General features: G+C 38.8%; 1 protein-coding gene across 2 annotated transcripts in view; it reads left to right on the forward strand.

Moving 5' to 3' along the window:
- Positions 1–4524: 4524 nt before the first annotated feature.
- The window catches only part of pemt (phosphatidylethanolamine N-methyltransferase), a 58864-nt gene continuing 40003 nt past the window's right edge, over positions 4525–23385 (forward strand). For both annotated transcript variants that reach the window (XR_001777610.1, XM_008437962.2), the window contains exons 1-2: positions 4525–4800; positions 6945–7052. Coding sequence is in view for 1 of the 2 variants with exons in the window: in XM_008437962.2 (XP_008436184.1) it covers positions 4678–4800; positions 6945–7052 (231 nt within the window). In the remaining variant the exon portion in view is untranslated. The remainder of the gene's footprint in view (positions 4801–6944; positions 7053–23385) is intronic.

The raw sequence follows: 23385 nt of genomic DNA on the forward strand, positions 1-23385 counted from the left end.
CATGTTTCCCGGTGACAATGTGGGCAAAGGGCAGAGCCAATGAGCTTCCTCCTCTGTCAATCTCACTTTTAATAGGGAGGTATTTATTCACTGGTATGTCGCTAAAGTAGGGGCGCTGTGTAATATTTTTAATGAGAATTGTCAATGTTAAAGGCCAAACTCAAAGCCGGTGTCACAGCGTAACAAGGACTGGTGTCAACTTCTCTCTGGGATCTATTTATAGATCATTCACGATTAAATTTCCTTCGGCAGACAGCTATATTAAGTTACTGCTAGTAATTAAGAAGTGGCTTCTTCTTCAGTATCGCACTGGCATCACTCTCTTTCTCTCTCTCGCTCCCTTTCTTTTTTTTTTCTTCCTTTCCGTCTTTGTGGTACAGTTAATGATCTGCACGAGAATGCCGTTTCCCATCAACCTGCAGCGACGCTCACGCGGGAACCATCACTAGTATTGATCCACCATGGCAACCCAGTGTTTACACGCGATGTTTAATCGTCACGCGCCTCATTTGCGCCGTAATGGCAGGACGGGAGGCAAAGAGGGAAACTGTCTTAGGCGGGAACGGAAGATAGGAAGAGGTGTGACTGTGCCGAGCATTTTAACCGAGCATTTTAGGCTAGTGAAAACTTTGAGAACACATTCTATTTCTAATAGTAGTAGTAGTAAAATAGGACTAGGGACAGATGGGGCCAATCAAGGGGAAAACGCAACAACACAGGAACTAAACACAAAAACACACACATCCCTACAGTAGTATGAATTTTAGTGGTCGTAGGATTTCTCTTAAGATTTTTGCAAATGCTGATGATCCATTTTTGCCGCTAGCTCTAGAGTTTTAGTTGTATTTACCCACAATGCCCAGCACTATAGTCCGCTTCCTGTTTGACATTCACATATACGTTCAAACCGTGCCAAAATTCACTTCAGCTGAACCAAGGCCGAAGTTTTTTTGGTGGACTAGAGTTTGCTTTTTTTTAGTCTGCATCAGAGTTGGACTACACATTCGCACCTTTCCAAACAAACATGGACTTTAGACAAACAAATTCTTTGATTTATGTGAACTAAACTGGGCTGGTCAATATCAATTTAATTCATAAAGCACTTTAGAAACACCTATTAACTGCACCAAAGTTCTGTACAGTATTCATAGAACCAGCAGCAGTAATGCACCCTTAATTACATACAGGTATTGTTCACTTATTGAGTTCTGAAGACAGTCATTTGTCTGAATTTTATTATCAGGTATCAGAGTAAAGAGGACTGAAGGGATGTTTACCTGCTTGTCTTTGACTGTCCTTATTAATTCACCAATTGTACTCAAATAAACCGTTCTTGCCATTCAAGTTCTTTCTCTAGCTCAGTTCACCTGTGTGCGTAAGTAGTTATTTATTGACTGTATTTGTTGTTTTGCAACTATATTTTGCTATAAAAAAAACAAACTAGAGCTCCAATCCTGCATCATTCTTGGAATCGTTAGCGTCCTCGTTTATGAGAATCTCGTCACTGTTGCTGTCCTGTCCCTGTCCCGGGCCTTATCGCAAATCTAATTAAGCACTTTTAATATATTTTATCATAGTACTACTGCGCCATACCAGCTCAAACCTGCTCCTGCTCCGTCTGTTTGGTTACCTGCAGGGTACGAAGGCGTGCACATGTACCGGCACAACAACGTCAGGACTCCGCTGATGCCCGTGAGCAGCAGAACACTCCCGCTTCATCAGGACATCTTGTTGCCTGATGTAACTGTAAGTCTGCGTCTGCAAGTGAAGGGGGGGAAGACGGGGAAGGCTGATGCGTCGATTACAGTTAGTTCGGCACATGATTGCAACAAATTAATGTACGAGGTGTACAGTACTGAACCGCTGGCGCTGACGACAGCAGTGGTAGGAATGACCGGGACGCAGAGTTGGACGATTATTGGTTTTGTTTGCTTCAGATTTACAGCACTGGCCAATTTCCTGTCCGGCGTTATCTGATCGCCTGCGCCGGGCGATCGGGCAGGACGTCGCCCAGCAGACCGATCAGTAGGGAGAGAAAAAAACACTAGTCATGATTTATAACTGTGGGTGTGTGAGTGAATTATGAAACACATGAATGTCTCATTGGTAGCTCTGTAACCGGGTGGATGGTTGGATAAGGAGGAAGAAAATAGATTTATGCAGCTAAATATGGCTGCATGGATGAATGACCTCACTAAGATGCACTCTATATGTCTGTGCCTTGTATGAAACCATCAGTAGAGAATATAGACCACTATGGTAGAGAAAAAAAATGATGGCAGATGGAATTTTTTTTATTCTTGGCTTCTTGCAGAATCATAAACAGCTTGAAAAGGAAAACCAATGCATTGCTATAGAAATCAGTTATTTCCATCTCAACTACTTTCCGGAATGCCTCTTTAGGGCGTAGTTTAGATAGAGGCTAACAAAGGAGACCACAAACTGTTCTTGGGTGTCATTTTGTCCTGCGAGCTCCTAAAAGTAGCATGAGGAATGGACCAGCTGTATATTGGTATTAATAAATGGAATTCATAAATTCATCTCGTTGACCTCAACCTCATATATCAAGAGCTTAGCATGGAGAACGGATACATTCTCCACAGTATTTTTTATGTTTTGAACTCCTGTCATGTGCAAAGGGTGATAGATTGGACGTTTTGGACATTTTACACATCTCTTCCAAATTTAAAAAAGATATGAAATTTGCCAAATGTAAATTTAGTGTTTGTCTGCAGATGTTACTTTCAAATAAATGAATATCCCACATTTTAATACCAATCTTGCCTTTCTACGTGCAAATTAATTGGAGCATATTTACTAGTTTGCTACTCTTGTAAGGTTAAAATATCATTTCATAATATTTCATTATTATGAAATATCTGGCGTTGACATGTTGGTGTAGTGGGGCCCGAATTAAAAATCTGCCTAGGGCCCCAAAAAAGGTTTTGGCCGGTCCTGGTGTGCTCTGAAATTTTCTTCTGGGCACCACTGATGGCATCAAGTGACATAAACACGGCCTAAGTAAGGTCACTTCAGATGTTATAGGAAGGAGATATTGTAGGCATATTTTTCTTCTTTATTGTACAGTTTCCCCTTGCATTTAACTATATACTCACCATGACTGTTTGTCCTTTGAAGTCGAAAGCTAATCCGCTTTCATTGACGCATCGTACAGGCATAAGACTGTAAAAATGTCTCTTTATGTTGTTGTTGATGTGTTTGCATCCAAGCTGAACCAAAGAAAGAAAAGAGACCAAATCTCCAAATACATTCATAATCTTCATGTGATCCTTGTTTTTATATATACAGTATATACACACTCAGATCAGATGCCCAGATGAACAAACATTATGCTGGGTCACAAAGTGATGAGGGTTTCAGAATCTGCCACTGTTCCTGCCTCCACATGAGGTGTCTCCTACTCATCCGACTCGCTCCAAACAAATGGTAGGGGGTAACAGAGGAGGAAGGTCGGAGCAAAATAACAGCTGACAACAAGTGTGCAATTAATGTGACATACAAGAAATAATGAGCAAGGAAAAGACAAAGAGGCAACAAATAATACATTTTCATTGGGGAAAAAAAAAAACATGGAATAACTGAAATGAAGCGCTAGAAGAAAAACAAGTGGATATTGAGAGGAAAAATAATAATGCCATAAAATATGGAAAAAGGAGTGAGGTAACAGAAGGAAAGACAAATTATGGCGACGGAAACGGAAAGGTAAACCATTAAAAGTGGATGAGAAAAAAATAGGATGACCAAGAAAGAAATGAGGAGAGGAGAAAATGTAAATGTAGGATATGACTCAACATCATCATTGTCATGAAAACAACAAAGAAACAAACTGAGACTTGGAAGGTTGAGACTATAAAACATTTTCTATCTTCAGTGACACATTTACTTCGTACAATGCAGCTGAATCCTAAGCAAAGGTTAAATATATAACTTTTAAGCATACTTCCTGTGGCTAGTGGAGAAAATGTTAAACTTCCACCCCTGGATGGAGTGTGGAATTCACAGCATCACCAAATGTCCAACTTTATGCTTCATAGTTGCTACAACAATCTTATTTTTGAAAGACTCAGACAACTCTTTCAGTCTCGCTGTGGTTTAACAGTCGGTAGAACACAAAATCAAATATCTGAGGCCAAAGATTCTTTAAAATGATAAAGAACAATTTTCTGATGACGTGCGCCTGCTACACATGCATGTCTTTCTTTATAGGCTACTTTAAGTGGGAAAATATTTAAAAGTGTCAAAATTTATTCCTCACCATAAATAGATGAGGCTTATTTCATTTTCCGAAATTAAAAAAAAAAGTATTTTTCTTGTTTTTCATTGTTTACTAATGCAATCTGAATTCCTCAGCTTTCTAAAAAAAAATACAATAAATATCAATAATATGTACAAAAAGAAACGGGCTTTAATCAGGCCATATGCATTCATATAACGCCGGAAGAAAAATAAAAATAAAAAAACGAAAATAAATTTGAACCACATTACCCAGAATGCACCGAGCGGGGTTAGAGGTTATTTAGACATTAATAGCATAACAGCTAGGCCACGAGCCTCTTACAGTTTAAATTGGACCCTTTCCCTATTTATTGAGCAACATTTGTTATCTCTTTGACACGGCTGATAGCGCGGCTTTCTGCCACGTATCTGGGGGAGTGAATGAGCGACAGCGACGCTGCTGTTGCTGCTGCTGAGCGGGAAACCCGACCTGCTGCCGAACAGAGCAACCAGCCGGTCCCGCTTGACTGCTGCGGAGGTCTGAACAACGTCGACTACTCCAAGGTAAAGTTAGGCAAGCTGGCAGGCTGAGAAGCAGCACTGCCTCCAGTTTTGTTTTCTGTCTGACCGGAACACAGCTGGTGGAAGGTCCTCTCCAAAATAAAAGCATGAATCTGAAAACAAGCTCAACAGCTTTCACACACATTTCGAACATGTGCAATAATGATACTCCCTCAATTCATGTTATATATAATGTGGCATATCACCATTCGTCAAGCAGGTTCATGTGTCACCCTTTGGGAAAATGCTCTTGTGCAATATTCTATCAGGGTAATATATGCAGTATATATATGCTTGTATATTTTATGTTTTGCTTTTTTTAATGTACAAGCGTTAGTAGGGCAGTATTGTAGGTTTTATGCAAAAATGGCCAAGAAGTAACATTGAAGAATCTCAGACCTTTAAAACGACTATTTATCCAGTGACCTTATCCTGGGTCATAATAGAGAAATTAAAATACTTCTTGTCTAAAAAGGCCAGTAAATTGGAAATATGACTATCAAATGTAGCTACTTCTACCTTTACTATTGTTAATAATATGAATCATTTAAAAGTATTTTTTTTAGTTTTTCTCTAAATTGAGCTTAGAGTTAAAAAAATGTCGGTTTGGTTTATTGGGAGTTTGAAATGATTGAAATTATTAACAGAAAGCTCCAGCTGTACCAGAATTTTTTTTTTATTTTTTACTAATGCAAAAATATACACTTATAAATTTGACATTTTTGGCAGTTCTAGTGCTCTATAATAACATTTTACATGATGTCATTATAGAGCTTTTTATTGTGTAGCCTTTAGTGCTAATTTCAGTGGCATTCCCCACAAACTCAGAATCAAAGAAGAAACCACCATCACTTCAGTTTTTTCCACCTTTTATTAAACATCCTGGTGACTCTTAACTCATCAATGCCTTTTTTGTATCCAGTCATGCCAGTGAGAAATTGCAATTCCTTGTTGAGCTTGCAGTAGCTTTGATAGCGCTGCTCTTCTTTCCCCAACATTGTGCAGTAAAACATGATTCACCCTGGAGCCAAAGCGACTACACTCAACCTAAAGCACTTATGTTTTTGGTCTCACTTTGTCTCAACAGTAGATCATTCTTTATGTAGCCCTGAATCTCATTAGTTAGAGGAGCTAATTTGATCACCCTATTATTATAGGTCATTTTAAACGATACAGATCTAATTTCTTCCTCTTTTCCTCTTGGCATATAACAGTAAAATGTTGCAAATGAGTTTGATTTAGAAAATCCAACTTTAAATTCAGAGCATTTATGCCTTTCAAGCTTCCATCCAGCGGTCCATACCCGCCAATCCTTGCTGGGCCATGGCATGATTGTTAGTTAAAGGCCAAGACTGAGATATTGTCACTAACTGAACATTTATTGTATTAACTGAGAATATGAATAAACATACCGTACCACAGTCCTACATGGACCTTCAGTTGTAGGTCCATGTAGGTCACTGACCTGTGCCATACTGCTTAGTGGAAACGAGGCATCAGATGGAGAGTCTAAATCAGACAGGTGGAAAGTCTGTTGCCTTAACATTACTCAGTGGGTTAACATTAATTTTTCTCTGTAAAACATGTAGCAAACAAATTCATCTTTAATAAAGCTAACTAATGAATCCAGGGCTTTAGGGAAAATATGTTCATTAAGCAAAAGGAACTGTGAGCAGGTAAAAATCTGCAGGTTTATTTTATCTTTTTAAGTTAAATTGTAGCTTTGTACATCTGTTAAGGCTCTTAATCATTAGACTCTTGTAATGGAAGAAAATGCACTTGCACTGTCCCAAAACTGTAATATATGTCCTCTTTCAGATCCTCTTCCTTTCTGCAAGGCATATTGAATAGCCTTGTGTGTAAATGGGGCTACACAAATAAACGTTGCCTTGAATTAATAAAGTGCAATGGGGAAAAATCATCGCTTGAAGTAAATGGCCACCCAGGTTTTTAGCAGCTGGGTGCTGCTAGCAACCCACAATTTTTAAATGTAAATAAACATGGTATAGATGTTGATTCTGCTTAATGCCGTTTCTAGCAACGGCATTAAGCTACATCTAACCATTTGTTCCATGGTAAAAAATAAAAAATAAATAAAATGTTTGGTCACTTTTTATGATTCCATTATTTGTGTTTTGTTTTTTCAGATGGACTTGGTGCCGATTGAAGAATTCATAAGACATATTAACTTTCATGACCCAAACCTTTCCATCGCAGTGATTGCCATCATATTCAACCCTATCTTCTGGAATGTGGTAAGAATTTGTTGCCAATGTTGAAGCTTAAGGAGAAAGTTCTAATGTACTTACCCATTTATAAAAAAGTTGCAAAAAAAAAAGCACAACTGTGTTGCAGTAAAATTCCAATCTCATGCAAATGACATTTCTTCTATATAAATACCTGTTTTTTTCTGAAAAAAAACCAACATTAAGACAGAAGAACATTACTGTCTTAACTGTTTAAATATATGAGTGATTTTTAAACCCTTTTTTTGCACAATTAAAATGCAGATACAGATATTAAAGAAATAATAATAATAATAATAATAATAATAATAATAATAATAATAATAATAAGAAGAAGAAGAAGAATGGGTTTAAATAAAGCCTCCACCCTAGTAGTATAAAAAATATATTGCAAGGATACAATCCTTCTTCAGTTAAAATCATACTTTTATGAAAAACAATCATATAGAAAAAATAAAAATAAATAAAATATGTAACAATATAACATTATTTTTTTATTTAAATTTTATTGAAAAGTTCATGTTAAAAGCTATTTATGCCCTTCACAACAATAATTAGTTACAATCGTAGTTGGTACTAACTGACTGGTCAGCCACATTAGCAGCATTGAATTAAATCTCCCGTTTGTTGCGCGTAGCAGATTACCTCATCATACAGGGCCGGTCCAAGGCTGCATGAGGCCTTGAACAGAATTTGATTAAGGGGCCCCTTTTGTTCCTAAAATATCAGCACCTCTAACTGCTTCTGTGTTAGATTTAGTGAAATATGGGAGAAGGGGGTTGTTTAATTGGCCAGCCTAAAAAGCAATAAGTTTACTCATTTGTATTTGTAAATTCAAAGATTAAACTCACAACATCGGATTGTTGCTATGGTAACAAAACAATCTAACTATGAATATTGTTCTTTGAAGTTTTACAAAGTAAACTTGCCAGCTCCTTAAAATCTTGTTTTTAAATGTTAAACAATTTAAAATCATTTAATTTATGTATGCCTAAACAATTGAATAACATTTAACAGCATTGATAATCTCAATAAACAAATGTTACATTTATGTATCTGTGGTCTGTTTTAAAATATTAGCGTTTATGGGGCCCCTGAAGCCCTGGGGGGCCTGATGGAGCCGCTGACTTAATTTGGATTAAACAGAAGTGCAAATTTGTTGTTCTGCAAGTCTATTTGCTTGGGTAGATTAGTTTTAGATTTTCTTACCAAATATTGTATCCGAGCAGTCCTTTGCGGATGTTTAAATGCTCACAAACATTAAGATGTCAATTGCAATTTGAGGCCTTTTGTTGAACAGTAATTATTTTTCAAGTCAGCTAGTGAGCAAATCACGCAAAATCGCTACCAACTTCCTAACGTAGACTGTCATGAAGACAAAATAAACCACTGCACATGTAAGGCATTAAATTTAGCACACATGCAGTGTATACCGTACTCCCATTGATAATTAATAAAAGAGAAAGAGAGCAGAAATAATGTGCTTAAACACTGATGAGAGGGGAGAAGATAAAAATAAAAAAAATCAAGCCTAACGTGAGGTTAAGAAGGTGTGCTGTGGTTTGATTATTCTCATATGATTCAGAACTCGCCTCTTACTGAGTCATTATTACAAGCTAATTATTTAATCATCTCTTGAACCGATATTTTTTTTTCTATGAGGGTTGCTGGCTGACATGACAGTAATTTGCCAAGTTCTTTTGAACCCAGTTTCACCCCCTTTAAGAGCCGATTAATTCAAAGATGGTCATTTGATGTACCTCTTAGTGATTACTCGCAGTCCGCTGAGTCAGCCCACCATTATCTACATGAGAAGCCAATGAGGAGAGAGAATGGAGCTGGAGAGCTTTTGGCCTTACACATTACTCCAATTGCTCCTTTTTTTCCTCATTGTGCGGAAACAGGGTATGCATAAATGGACATAATAAGGGTTATACAATCAAAGACTTGAAGAAGTGTTGAAACATGTTCGCACATGACTGTTATAAATAGATCTTTGAGCCTTTTTGAAATTTGAGAACATTTATCCAGAAGAGATAAATCCCTCGTCAAGAAATATATAGGTACTACACATATTTATTAATATATATAACATTTCAAAATCCCCATTAGAACCAGACTTGATATCCTTACTGTCAGTACTTTGAACAGCTAATTGGGTCTACCTTCATGTTATCCTTCAACACTTTTTAAGGTTTCAGCCATCCAGCCTCTTGGCTCTACTTATGCTCCTTAAGATTAGGTTTGATGACTGGCATGGTTATGGAAGAAGGTCAGTTTTGTGTTCGTTGACCCATATTGTGTTGATTAGGGCAGGTGTCTTAACCTGGAAGAATCAGCAGACAAACATTTTTTAGTTTACTACTAGTTGAGTCCATGGCTTCTTCTCAGCCTTAGAGATGGGGAGAGGAGCTTCATCGGCCGATGGGGAGGTCAGAGTCGCTACTCTAAGCATCAGAAGGACTCAACTGAGGGGAGTTTTAGCAAGATGCCTCTTGAGTACCTCAATTAGGAAGTTGCCTGGGTTAATCTCATTGGGAGCAGACCCAATGTATGCTGGGAGATAGATTTCTGGGTTTCGCTGAGACCACTTATAAGACATGCAAAAGACGGTGTATGGATGGATGGTTTACCAATGGTCCACTAGCGATCTACTCTAACAATGTTCCAACCACACGTTGTTGCTTACTGGTTTGTTCAGGAGGTGTGAATGCGTAATTGAACTCTGATGTGGACCAAAAAAGTGAACTCTGGTCTGCCTACAAACTTGGGTTGAAGTGAACTCTGGTGCTGTTCAAATGCATGTGTGGATACAACGGAGCGGAGACCGCTCCAAAAGAAGTAAGCACACAAAAGCGCAGTGGATTCTGGGTAAATACAACCAAAACAAGCGCTAGCAGGAGAAATGGCTTGTGGTCTTTTACCAAAGAGAAAAGAGAGATCTTACAGCTTATAAAATTTTACACCACTCCATTTTTATTTACATTTTATGAAGAAAGAAATTGCACTCATTGTCTCCTTCAGTGGTTCTTGGTGCTGTGCCAAGGAGGGGGCACAGGTGAGGAGGGGGATCCGGTTTCTCAAAAGGTCTCTCACCAGCTGAAAATGTAACATGTTGCAATTTTGGTCCCCAATCAAACTGAGACTATCAGGTGTGATATTATTGTCATGATTATGGGAGATGGTCAAAGATTGACTTTGCTTTTTGAGTGATTTTGGCTTTGATTGTTTCCTAAAAAAAAAAAAAAGAACTACACCGCACATATTTAGCTAACGTTTCTGCAAAATTTCCTCAAAACTCGGCTAAAACTTTAATCAACGATTAGGTAAGGGTCTCAGTTAGCGTTTGTTTATAAGAGGAGCTTCCTGGTCCCCTGTGTGATGTGATCACAACCAGTTGGACTCGCTCATTTTGTATTTACCAACTGTGGTTTCTCACAGTGAGGCCCTGAAACTGACTGCAACCACCCGCAGTGATAAAAAGACCCAACAGATTGATTTAAAAACTGTACAATTTTAAGTGGTTTCAGTTTCAGTGATTTGTTTTTTCAGTAAAAGAAAATGGCGTAACTTGGACTCAGTAATTCATGCTTTTATAACTTTCCGGTTGAATTATTGTAGCTCTCTCAACAGGAATTAACCAGATCGCTGTTACACTCTAATTTAACCCGAAATGCAGCAGGACAATTATTTACATTTACCAGAGGTGGGGACTCGAGTCACATGACTTGGACTTGAGTCAAGACTCGAGTCGTTAAAATCACGACTTGAGACTTGACTTGAAAAAAGGCTCAAAGACTCGGACTTGACTTTGACTTTCATGCCATTGACTTGGGACTTGACTCGACTTGAAGCTGTTTACTTGAAAAGACTTGATATTTTTTACTCAAAGTCTTAAAATGTAAAACACATTATTTATAAAGTGGCATCATTAATTATTACAAGGTGGAGTTGGAAAATATTGTTGGGTCAAGATGTTTGATGGACCAAAGAAGACCTAAATGCTGAGTCAACATATATTTTCATTTAGAGTTAATTGACCCATTTTATTTCTTTTGTTGTGGTTAGACATATTTTTTTCCCAGTTTTTCAGTTTAAAATCACACAAAACTCAGGCACTACTTGGAAGGCAATACAAGTATTAGCAGTTTTTATTATGGTCATTTCCATGGAAACATTAAGAGTTTTGTGTGATTTCATCAGGGGGCTAATAGTTCCAACCTTAATTGTAGAACAGGGTTCTTCAAATCTAGCCTTGATTGCTGATGTTATGCAACTTTTAGAGGCGTTTCTGCTTCAACACACTGAAGTCAAGTAATCAGGTCTTTAGCAGGACATGACTGCATATTGAGGAGGTAATTCAGCCATCTGATTAAGGTGTGTAGGACCAGGGACACATGTAAGAGTTGCAGGGTACTGGCCCTCCAGAACCTGGATTTGAGATATAAAAATAAGATTAAGCAGAAGCTTAGCAGGCAAAACTTCCAATTATGTAGAAGTGGAAGTTTTCAAAATTTATTAAAGCTTATTACTAGACTGAAGACACTTTCAAGAGTGAAAAACAATTTTTCAAGAAATAAACCTAACCACTTTTTACCCATCACAAACTTCATTTAAACGATGCCTTTCTCCTAACTATTTGGTCACATGATCAATGTTTCCCTGTGGAATAATATTTACCTGAATTCATGTTTTATGTTGTAATTTGTTAGAGTTGAAGTGATTAAAATTTGGGCTTAACTGGATGTCCTTTTCACCTTTTTCCAGTCTTTGTTGTTGCATCAACAAAATATTCTCCATACATCAGCTGTTACACAAACTCAAACCATAATTAAGCCTTTGTGATTTGGAAAAGTAAGATTTTAAACAGTTGCTGCAGGTCTACTAGTCAGACCTGCATCTTGTAGCTTGAAGGACATTCACATCTAGTGGAGGTTTTATTTTTTTTCTTTTCTTCCAGTCCACATGCTCCCTAGGAAAATTATGTCTTGTTAAGCCTGTAAAAGTGTTGTGTTGTTTAAATAAATAAGCTGCTTTTAGGGCTTCACTCATTTAAATTCTCTGAATAATGAACATCTACTTACAGTGTCTGGGAGGCATTTCGTAGAAAGCACTTAAGTGTGAGTCACTCATCTTATCAAATTATACATTTTGAGGCAAACACAGACCTTGCATAATAACTCAGATCTTGGAGCTTTAACTTCATCTTTTGCTGCTCAAACTCACACAGGCCAATCCTTTCTCTTGTCAACTATCAAATCTTTGATCCCGATTTTTATAGCAAAAGTCTTCATATACAATGGATATGAAGGCTGCTTCAGCTTTGTGGCACAGTTTGCCAGTCTTTTTAATCACCAACACAAAGTATTGCATAGATTTGAAGTAAAAAGAATAATTGGAAGTAGGCGATGTGGATAGAAAGAGACCAAATCAAACTTTTTGTCTTACAAGTGACTTCTTAGGAGTGGAAACCTAAGGAACTAGACACACGGGGAGCCACTAACGACAACGAAAAGGCAAATGCTTTCCACCACTCAGAAAGGAATCCAACATACTTGGGCGTGATGGCTATGACAGGGACTAAAGTTTAATTTTTTCCAACTTTGTTTTGCGTCGCTAGCCTGCGTTTGCACCCGTACGTGTATGAACTCGACATTTCACCGGTCGCTCGTCAAGCAATTGTTGCCTCACCACGCAACTTCATAGGAAATGAATGGAGAGGGAGCGACGTCTCAGAGTTGTAACGTGGCCAAGAAGGTATGAATGCTTTCTTTTTGTTGTTTTTCTCAATCAGTTGTTCATTTTGTGAATTAGAACCCTGTGACTGTTTTAAATGTTCCACTTGTGTTGCATTTGATCCATCAAATAAGGAAAAAGGTCTTCTCGCATGTTCTTTAATAATGTGGGGCATACTTTTCATTGGCTCTGAACACGGTGTACTACATGGAACAAATACACAGCAATGTCTTTGAGTTCTTCTGTTTGGTTGCAGATCAGGACATACCATACCCTTGGTGGCCACTGTGATTTATTTATTTATTTTTATCTTTTCACATTGACGTAAATGCTGTCCAGTAGTGGAAATACAGTCAAACATGTTGAAATAAAAGTAAATTCTTGTCTCTAAAAGAAAGATTCATGTTGGTCTTATGTAAAATCTTTAATCAGAGGCACAACTGGAGCTGGCGCTGAATCACAGGAAGGGAACAGAGTGGATCTAGGTTAGACCCAGGTGCTCAGCAGGGCCAGGAGGTCAGTGTACCACACTGCCGCTGTGACACATTGACCTCACATTGAAAACAGGTCAGGTCCTGGAGTCAGTCCCAAGGAACTCTCACAACACAATTAAGGTTTTGGCACTCTCTATTTGATGGGAGCGCTGGCATTCTCTGCAGGCTGAACCTAACTCAGCAACACCTGCACAGTGTGGTCTAATAGCGAGTGTGTATACCTGTGTGTAGGTGAGCTGCGATGTGACTCATACGTGGACTGAACAGAGCCTCCAAAGGCCTTGGGGAAAGTTCACATTGTTTTCTTCTTGTCCCCATGTAGCTACTCTGAATGCCAGCCAGCGCAGTGCTGCACTCTTATTAGAGTCTGATGCTAATAACAACCTGCGTTCTGATTGCAGTGCTATCATCAGGTGCCATTACGTCAGTGTCGTGTACCACGTGAGGACCGAAACATAATCTTAAGAGCCCTGTGAAACCATTAACCATTGTTTAGACAGTCAGATTTTGATGTTCTGACTGGTAACCTTTTAAAACTGTTTTCTTTTTTTTCTTTCTTTTTTGCCTGTACAAATTTACATGCATTTGTATTTAGCCCCTCTGAGTCAATACTTTGAAAAATCACCATTTCAGCCCTTCAGGGGTATGTGGTATGAGACAGAAAACGTTCGCCTTTCATCCTTTCAAAGACCGTTCTTCTGAGTCCATTCAGTCTGGTTGGAACATTTTAGGTTCCACCCAGTATGAGTATACAATCAGGTTCACTCATATTAGGTGACTTCTGAAGGCAGTTGGTTGTACTAGAATAGTTTCAGGCTGTCGCAGAAGACGGAAGCACCATAGACTTTTATGATTTTACTTGGAAAGAAATGAAAGTTTATTTTGTTTTCTGTAGCTGTTGTCCCAGACATGAGTTTCCAAACACCATTGCTTGGTTACGCTGAATTACATTGTTCCTTTCACTTTGATGGCCAGTGCGAAGAACACATGCAGATGGGGTGACGCCTTACCACAGGGGTTTGCAGCCTGCAGCTATGGAGCATGCACTTTAGCTCTTACTATTATTGAAGAACGTCCAAAAATGCTAAAGAATTTAGTATTGTTTTAAAATGTATAGGTTACCTTATTATCTGTTGCTGCTGTTAGACCTGAATTTCCCTTTGGAGGACAATAAAGGCTGTTTTTATGTTATTCTATGAAAAAAAAAAAGCTTTATTAGTTTATCCTTGGCATTTTCATGCAAGCATAACATTTCTGCAAAGAATGAAACTCATAGTGCAAAGAGTATTCTTTTTATGAAGTACATTATTGTCATCATTTCCAAAAAATGTTGAATGCCATATTGAAGAAAATGTATTAAACCTAAAAACAAAACTGTAATAAAAATATGTGGTACCTTAGATTCTTTTTACATTCCTTTTAGGAAGGTCTTTTTTGTATAAAAGAATAGGCAATTGTATTATGAGATTCTTCCGAATAGTAGAATTATCTTTTTGTTTTTTCTTTTTTTTTTTTTTGACAAGTACTTCTCCAAACGGTGTTTATGGGTCAGAAAAGTTTGTTACAGAAAACAATTTAAAGGCCAGTTATAACTTGCTTACAATATGTTGTATGCTGTTTACGTTTTATGACTATATATTTACTGCTTGTAAAATAATCTGATGAAACTCCATATTCTCTATCTTAATAAATCAGAACAATCAAGATCAAACTCGAGATTCTCACCAAGTCAACCGTAAGCTAAAATCATCATTTGTGTATGTTTCATGTAGCCTTATGTACATATCCACAGACATTTCTTCTTGTGTTGTATCTATAAATGATCTAGGCTTGCTGCTGCCTCTTCATCTTGGCAACATGACATGCTGCACAAATAAAACATATTTCAGTCACTTACCATAAGAGGCATGACTACGACATGTTTAAATGTGTCACAACTTGAATTTGCTTATCATTATATGGCCTTGAGTACTGAAATAATTGGACTTGATTCTGCATCGATAAACAAGTAGATCTACCATCCAGAAGAGCCCACACTTGGAGTAGTCCTCTAATCTCGTTTGGCTGTTCTACATAACAGATCACTTCCTGCTGACTCACTTTTGGCATCGGACAGTTCCAGAAGCAGGTTACAGGAGCAAGTCTTTATTCCAAACACATTACTAATGCTTTAAATGTTTCATTATGTATTCTCAAAAGTTATCTTTGGCTATTTTTTTTCACTTTGTGCCTTCTGTTCTGTTTTTTGCTCTGTTTTGTTTATTTCCTGTCTATCATGCTTGCACTATTTTTCTCTCCGTACCCCTTGCTGTTTTTTTCTTTATGTCTATTCTTCTGCCCTGTTTTTTCAATAATTTCATCAAAAGGAAAATTCATGAATCACAGTAGCAGCTCTCTTTCTTCCATGTATGACTAGGCTTTGTATTACCAATCACCCAAAGAGCCGAGTGTTTTTTCTTGGCTTTGTATTTGGTAGTGATTTGGTCCCTGCTCTCCTTTTATGGTAGTAGCAATTCTCCTCCCCTCTGACTCTTTAAGGTAATATGGTTTGTTAAAAGGTACATCCACTGAATCATTTATTATCTTCTTCCTACTGTGTGGGTTTGTGTGCGATTCTTGAGATTAACAGGTATTTGTTTCTGCATTGGTCTCTTTATATCCCACCTCAGTGTCAACGAAGCTGAAGCCTGGACTTTGAAAGACCATTGAAACTCCTTAGTTCTTCTCTTTGTTGATTTGCTGCTGTGTTTGGGAATATTGTCCTATTTCTTGCCCCGAGTTCATGTACAGTGATTTGTTGGACTGAAGGCCCATTTGACTCTAGAAGACATTGGCATCATTCTGAAAAGTTTTTGATTGACTTAGTGACATTACCCTGATCCTTCGGTTGCAAAACAAGATCAAATCATCACTCCTCCACCTCTGTGCTTAACAGTTTGCATGTGGTGTTTGTGGTTATAGCCAAGCAACATGCAGAGCATTATAGCCAAGCATTTTTATTAGGTAACTGGTGATTTATGAGCCAGACCCAGAACTCAGACCACAACCCAAAAAGGTTAAACCTTTTTTTTGTTTTTGTTCTTTTTTACAATGATAAGAATGTACAAGATGGAAGGCAGTTTCTTTTTAGGATTGGATCCCAGGTCAGACTCTATGAAACAGACAGGTAGTGAGCATCTGGGAGGACAAACAGTATGTGCAAACAGAAAATAATGGATTACAAAGCAGATGTTATTTCCTTCGAGTTTCTTTTTGAAGACATGGACCTCAACAAAGTCATATCCTTGTGGATGTAACAGTAGAGGATATTAGTATGTTTGTTTACTGGGGATTGTTTCACCCACAGATTCGTATAGACCAGGGGTCCCCAAACTTTTTCCTGTGAGGGCCACATAACGTTTCCCTTCTCTGGTGGGGGACCGGAGTCAGTTTGCAACAGAAAAAGAGAGATTATTGCAGGAGTGCCTAAATGTAAAAATTTATTGTTTTCCAGAAAGCACAATCAAATAACCCTCTCTGGGTTCTTCGCAGAAAAAATCCAGGAAGGATCATAGTCCGTATTTTCCTAACTATGAGCCGCACCGGACTATAACCCACAACCCCAAAGTTTTTTTTTTTTGAACCAGTAAACATACACATCTAAGCCACAGATATCTCTGCCGCTCCAGGTTTTCCACAGCGATGTAGCAGCAGCAGAGGGGGGCGGACACCCAAAATTTTAGTCATAACAGGTCAATTGAATATCACATTTATTACATTGAAAAAGAAAAAGTTGCCAAGTTTAGATTTAACTGAACTGATTACGGTMGTTTCCGAACAGTAACTGTAACAGTAAAAGTGCTGATCCTTCGTGTCTGCTACTAGCATGTGCTTAAAGAAAATGGGCACGTTCTTCTTCTTTAGATTTCAACAGCAGCTTGCATCCATTATTGTTGCACTACTGCCATCTACTGGATCCTAATATCTATACCTCAAATTCTCATAATGATCCGAGTATTATTTAAAAAACTGTTAAATAGCATTTCCCCTCAATGCTATTTAACTGATCAACATTCTCAAATTTTAATTCCCTATTAAAACCTAATTCCGTTTTAATGGGAATTAGGTTCCCGTTCTTTTATTTCCAATTTTGACTTCCAATGATTCACTTTGTAATGGTCTCGATATGGTGTCTTGTACCAAAACTAACCATCAGCCAGACTCCTTTCACACGAGTCAGGATTAATTAGTTCTTTCTTTATTTCCATGTAGAATAGAGTGAAACTGTCAAAACACAAACAACTCAGGATGAGCTCAGAGCAGCTTACAGAAGTGTTTTACATTCAGATACATACATTAGAAGTACAACTGACACAACAGCTACCTCAGAATGTTGTGAGCGGCAATGCTACAGAGCGACCTGAGAAATCTTAGCAGCCTCCTAGTTAGCAATGACGTATCACATAATCAAATCGCCCGCAGGTATTTCCAAAACTAATTCAATAAACAAGTTACTTATTTTATCATATGTTAACATAAAGGCTCATTTTGAAGTATAAGCTGCTACTTACAGGCATTGCTTCGAAGAACTCGACAGGAATGCGGCGTTCATAACAGACACTGTTCATCTGCTCTACCGCTACCAACCGTACTGATTACATAACATAAAAGTCGAGCAGTTCCCTAAAAGTCCAACAGATGGCAGCAATGCGCCATGCAAAACAAAACACCCTCAGCTTACAGGACACACTTCCTTCTAAAGAGCCCCCTGGTGATTGAAGAAAAATCTACATATAAACCGGAAAATACATCCATCCATCCATTTTCTTTCACCCTTGTCCCTCAGTGGGGTCGGGAGGGTTGCTGGTGCCCATCTCCAGCTAACGTTCCGGGCGAGAGGCGGGATGCACCCTGGACAGGTCGCCAGTCTGTCGCAGGGCAACACAGAGACACACAGGACACACAACCATGCACACACACACTCACACCTAGGGGCAATTTGGAAAGGCCAATTAACCTAACAGTCATGTTTTTTTTGGACTGTGGGAGGAAACCGGAGTACCCGGAGAAAACCCACGCATGCACAGGGAGAACATGCAAACTCCATGCAGAAAGACCAGGGCCGAGAATTGAACCCAGAACCTTCGTGCTGCAAGGCAACAGCTCTACCACTGTGCAGCCCCGGAAAATACAATATATGAAAAAAAATCTGAATGCTTTCTGGTATTGTTCAGGGGGCCGGACCAAATGTGGAGGCGGGCCGGATCCGGCCCGTGGGCCGTAGTTTGGGGACCACTGGTATAGACTCTAAATGCTAGAAACCAGAACTGAGGACATCAGAGTGGGGAGACCAGCAGAAGGGATAGGTCGATATAGACACACAGATCATCTTCACATACCATGGATTAATTAGGTGTAATAATGTCCACAATCCAAACCTCAGTGGAAGGGGAAACGGTTTAGATTAGCAGCGGGAGAGGCAGAAATCATGGTCCAGGTACATAAAGTGAGGTTCAGAACCAAAATTAGATTATCTCACAGAGCAGTCAGGGAGCAGAAAACGGGTAAATCAGGAGCAAAGACATCTCTTCTGGGATAACTGCTTGCTGTCTTCTTAGTTGCTACTACAAAGTAACTGAATTTGCATTGTTTGGAAATAGGCTATTTTCAAACAAATTGTTGAAGATTTCAAGGAAATAGCCTATTTCCTTGAAATTAAGGGACATTTTAGTGCAACAAATCTTTTTGTCTGATGTTAGTAAGCATCTTTTATTTCACAGCTAGCAGTTACTAGGGCAACAGGCATGTGTATTACTGTGTGTGTTCAGTACCTGGAGGGACATCTGATCAAGTGTGTATCCAGCTTGCTAAGACTTTCTATTGCATCGAGGCTGTAACCACGAGGTCTCATTTAGATTGAATTTTCTCTTCTTGCAGTGTCAAAGCAAACTGCCTCAGTCCAAGATGCCCTTTCACTCAAGCTGAATAAGGTCCTAAATGAGATTAGATTAAAGCAGTATTAGATTCATGTCATGGTGACACGCTTTATGCTCCGTAAGAGTTGTGGTAAGCATGTTCTATCAATTTTTTTCTGTCGTAGCCTGACATCTCACGTGGATGTGCATAAACATGACATGAAGCTAAAGATCACTGGATGGGAAGGCAAGTTTAAAAAAGATATTTTTTACTTCAATTAATTTGATTGTGAGCAGTCAGAAGACTGGGTCGATTCAGTTTGGAGAATGAGGTCAGGGCCAAGCTAACCCCCTTTTAATGTAACATGTTATGTAAATCTAAACAACCAAATCTGTTGGAGGGGAAAATGTAAAATGAATTTGTATTCTTAAAATAACACTTGTGAGTCAGTTCCAGCACGGTCTTATGAAAACAAACCTTAGCTTTTGGACAAGGTTCTAAAATTATGCATTTTGTAACGTATCGGTATTGGTCTAATAAATATAACTGGACCTCTATGAAAAAATATTTATTTTCATCTTGTGGCCATTTGTTTCTGGAGGAGGTTGGTCATTTCTTCAGTCATGTGACAGATATAATGATGCAACAAAGGATTGTGGGTACTACAGCAATATTAATATTGGATATCGATGTTTCCCAAATTTTTGTATCAATGCATTCCTAATTAATATTGCAAAGAATTGTAGCCAGTGTCTGCTGGCTAATATATTGGAAGCCTAATGAATGCACGTTTTTCATGCCAATAGGTTATTCAGCCTGCATGATGTCTCTGCACTGGTTGCCCGTTTTTACACAGAGGACAGAAAAGTCACAAAGTCACATGTTTTCACAACAATATAGTAAAAGAATAAGGGAAATTTCTTTTTTTTTTAGCATCACTACAAGTCCAAGCACTCATCTAGAAAAACAACAGAACAACTTAAACTACTAAAAAACAGGCTATGGAATGACTTAACCAGAGTCCACAAGTTCTGCAGAGAGTAGGCAGACATTAGCAATATGTCAAATTTATGCTGTATTGTATTATTACCCAGTAATCAGCCACGCCCCTAAAACCTCCCAACTCTAATGGACTGACTACTGACCAGCTCTCCAACTAACGGTCCGAAAAAGCCCCTAATTCCTGGGTATTACCACGGCTGAATTATAGAGGACATTTTGTTTAAGCTGGCTGCGAGAGAGACACGTCTAAGCTCTAACTACCTTCAATCCGAACGTTATGACCCGCTATAGTTCCTATATCAGACATCGGAGTAGCTCGCCGGTGCCCGAGGTCAAAAACCACATTCGTTAACGGTAGCTCTCTCTCTAATTAATAACGTGGACTTGTTACAGCTTAGATAATTTTAGAGACTCAGCACGAGTCCCAGGGTCATTATTTATCATAACCAAAGAAACGTCTGAAGCCCCCAATTTACTAGGATCATGAACATTGATTTTACATTAACCTGAAAAACTAGTTTCTGAGTGACTTAATTAATTTAACTGTCCACAGCATCAATTTAGACTTTGGTATTTTATTAGCAAGCTTTAGCAGGGGAAAATAACAAACAGCTTCTTCAATCAGAAAGAAAAAATTTAAAGATTAATATAAGTAAAATCTTAAGAAATCACACTCCCTACCAGTCCCTACTGTGTCACTAAATTAAAACTGAGAGGCTTTGGGATGCAGCTCCACTCGACCCCCGATGATGAGGTTAAACKTGGCAGCAGAAAACTTTAACATCMATGGACAAGGTCCTGTCTTGAGAAGGCGGAATCCCATTTAGAATAAATCCAAAGTTGAACTGGTGAGAATCCTCCATGAAATCAGTTCTTTATCCATATGCGATCTTTGYYTATTCCMCATGTCTGCTGCTGCATCGTTGAGATGGTCTTGAGTTGAGTGTAGGGCCGTTGCCGAATCAGAACTCGGGTTGTGGGCAACTGGATCTTGTTCCTTTCTCGAGTGGCGTGAAGTCTTCACCTCCCCGTAGTCCCTTTGCATCGCCCTTATCTTAATGCTGCATCTTCGTGTGGTCTCGACTCGAACACCGCGGAACTAAGAACACCGTTTCATCGCCTGCATATATTTTTATACCTTTTACATTTCGGGGGGGGGGCACGTATACAGTTCTTTCACCTCCTACATCTCCGCGTACTTTCCCTGACGTCAGGTATCTTCAGTTAGCCTCGACCTTTATTCCACTTAACTTTTAACCTTCCTTGTTCTTTAAAATTTCTTGCTGAAGTCCTCCATCTGTATTCACACCTGATGCAGATACAGTCTAAAAATCTCACTTCCTCTCTTCTCTCTGCTTAACTGTTCTTTCACCCTTCCAGCCTATATTTGTAACACAGCATCAGACACTTTTTATCTATCTATGGTCTTGTCATTTCTACTCTCCAACCTGTAACCTTTAAAGGAAGGATTACATGTATTTTACTCATCTTTAAAACATAATAAATTCAGTTTGCATATAAAAACAAAGATTGCATGAGTTTCATTCAACATTAAATCATAATACAAGATTACTAGTAGCTCCAGGCCTTTGTGACCTGTTTTCTGTGTGTCCTGGAAAGATCTCAACCAGTCCCATGACTCTCTTTCTGCCTGACTATGATTTTTTATGATTTAATAGAAAAAAGTAGAATTAAAGCAAAGTTTGCAGGACACAATAACAACAAACACAACCAGATTAATTTTATTACCGTCTGACTCTACTGTTGGGTCTTGATATCACCTGTGTAATTAATTTTAAAAGTAACTTTATTTATTGTTGTTATTAAACTAAAATCTCCAGCATGGGGAAGTGGGAGGAGCTCGACTTTTCTCGACACCCCCTCCTCGAGGTCAAACCTTTCACATGCTGGGATCCCAACACCCTCCTGCAGGTCTGCGTCCTCATCCCCTGGAAAGAGAAGATGGTCGTCTGGGTGTGAAGATCCTCCATCGTCACCAAGGCCTTAGCAGTCTGGGATGTGAAGATGCAGATCCTCAGTCGTCACCAAGGGCTCAGCAGTCTTCAAAACTCCACTGCTCTTTGATATCAATCAATGTACACAAACTCAGTTTTGGTCAATTCTGGATTCAGGATCAATATCCCAGTGACGCATTTGGTGATGTACAGGTTTACTGATTGGGCGGGTAAGGGTCGGAAGTGCAGCGAGAAACTGGAAACCATTAAAAGAAACAATTGAGGCATGACACAAATAGTCCAGAAATGTGAATCATAACAGCAGCAACAGAAATAAACCGTAAAAAGGGCAGCACATAACACAACGTTTACAGTTATAAGCTGCCCAATCACACACATACATACATGGAATAACTTGGTTATGTAAAACTTCCATGTTGCTCTCTCTGTTGGGGTTCTTATTATGTTTGAACAAAAAGAGAAGCACAGCATGAGGTGAAAATCTGCAAATCCGGAGTTTAAATCCTTGAAAAAGAAGAGAATGATTACATTGTGTGCAGAGCAGACATACACCTCCGAACACAAGTGTCACATCTAAACCGCAAAACAAGTTTTTCTTTTATTTCTGAAAAACAGAAGAACAAAGAGATAAGCCACAGAATCCTGATGAATATCTGAATGAACAATACAAAAGATGACAGGTGAAGGACACTGAAGGCCCACGTGAGAGAAAACACTGAAGACTGCCTGATGGGTTGCTCAATGGATATGTTAACCCTACCGGGACGAAGCCCGCTGTGGAGCGGGCAAGCACGTGACACATTTATAAGGCTTCGTAATAACACAGACGGCATACAGAGTGTTCATTTCACCTCTGGTGGACAGTACGGACTTCAAACTTTATAAAAGTGGTGTTTTTATATTGGTTTTGTGGTTATTTACTTGAAAATAAAGCCAGGAATATGATCGATCATTTCCGCCTTACTGTGTGGGGGTTGTTATGCCCAGAAAAGCCCGCCTGCCCAAATTTGCATCCCCTGTCGCGGCAGCGCGCATCGCTCTAAGCTCTCGCATATTGACGAGGAAAYGGATAAAAATATGACCGAAGAGGAAATTTTAAAGATATTTGTAACATTATCACGTTTCCTAACCATGTAATCCCTAATACGGTGGGTTTTATTTCGCAAATTATTTGAAATAAATACGGTTTTTACACTTTTATTGACACATGTGAGTCGAACTTTTTTTTCAGTCCGTGTC

Source organism: Poecilia reticulata, linkage group LG19 (assembly GCF_000633615.1).
Source record: "Poecilia reticulata strain Guanapo linkage group LG19, Guppy_female_1.0+MT, whole genome shotgun sequence".
In the NCBI taxonomy this organism is placed as follows: domain Eukaryota; kingdom Metazoa; phylum Chordata; class Actinopteri; order Cyprinodontiformes; family Poeciliidae; genus Poecilia; species Poecilia reticulata.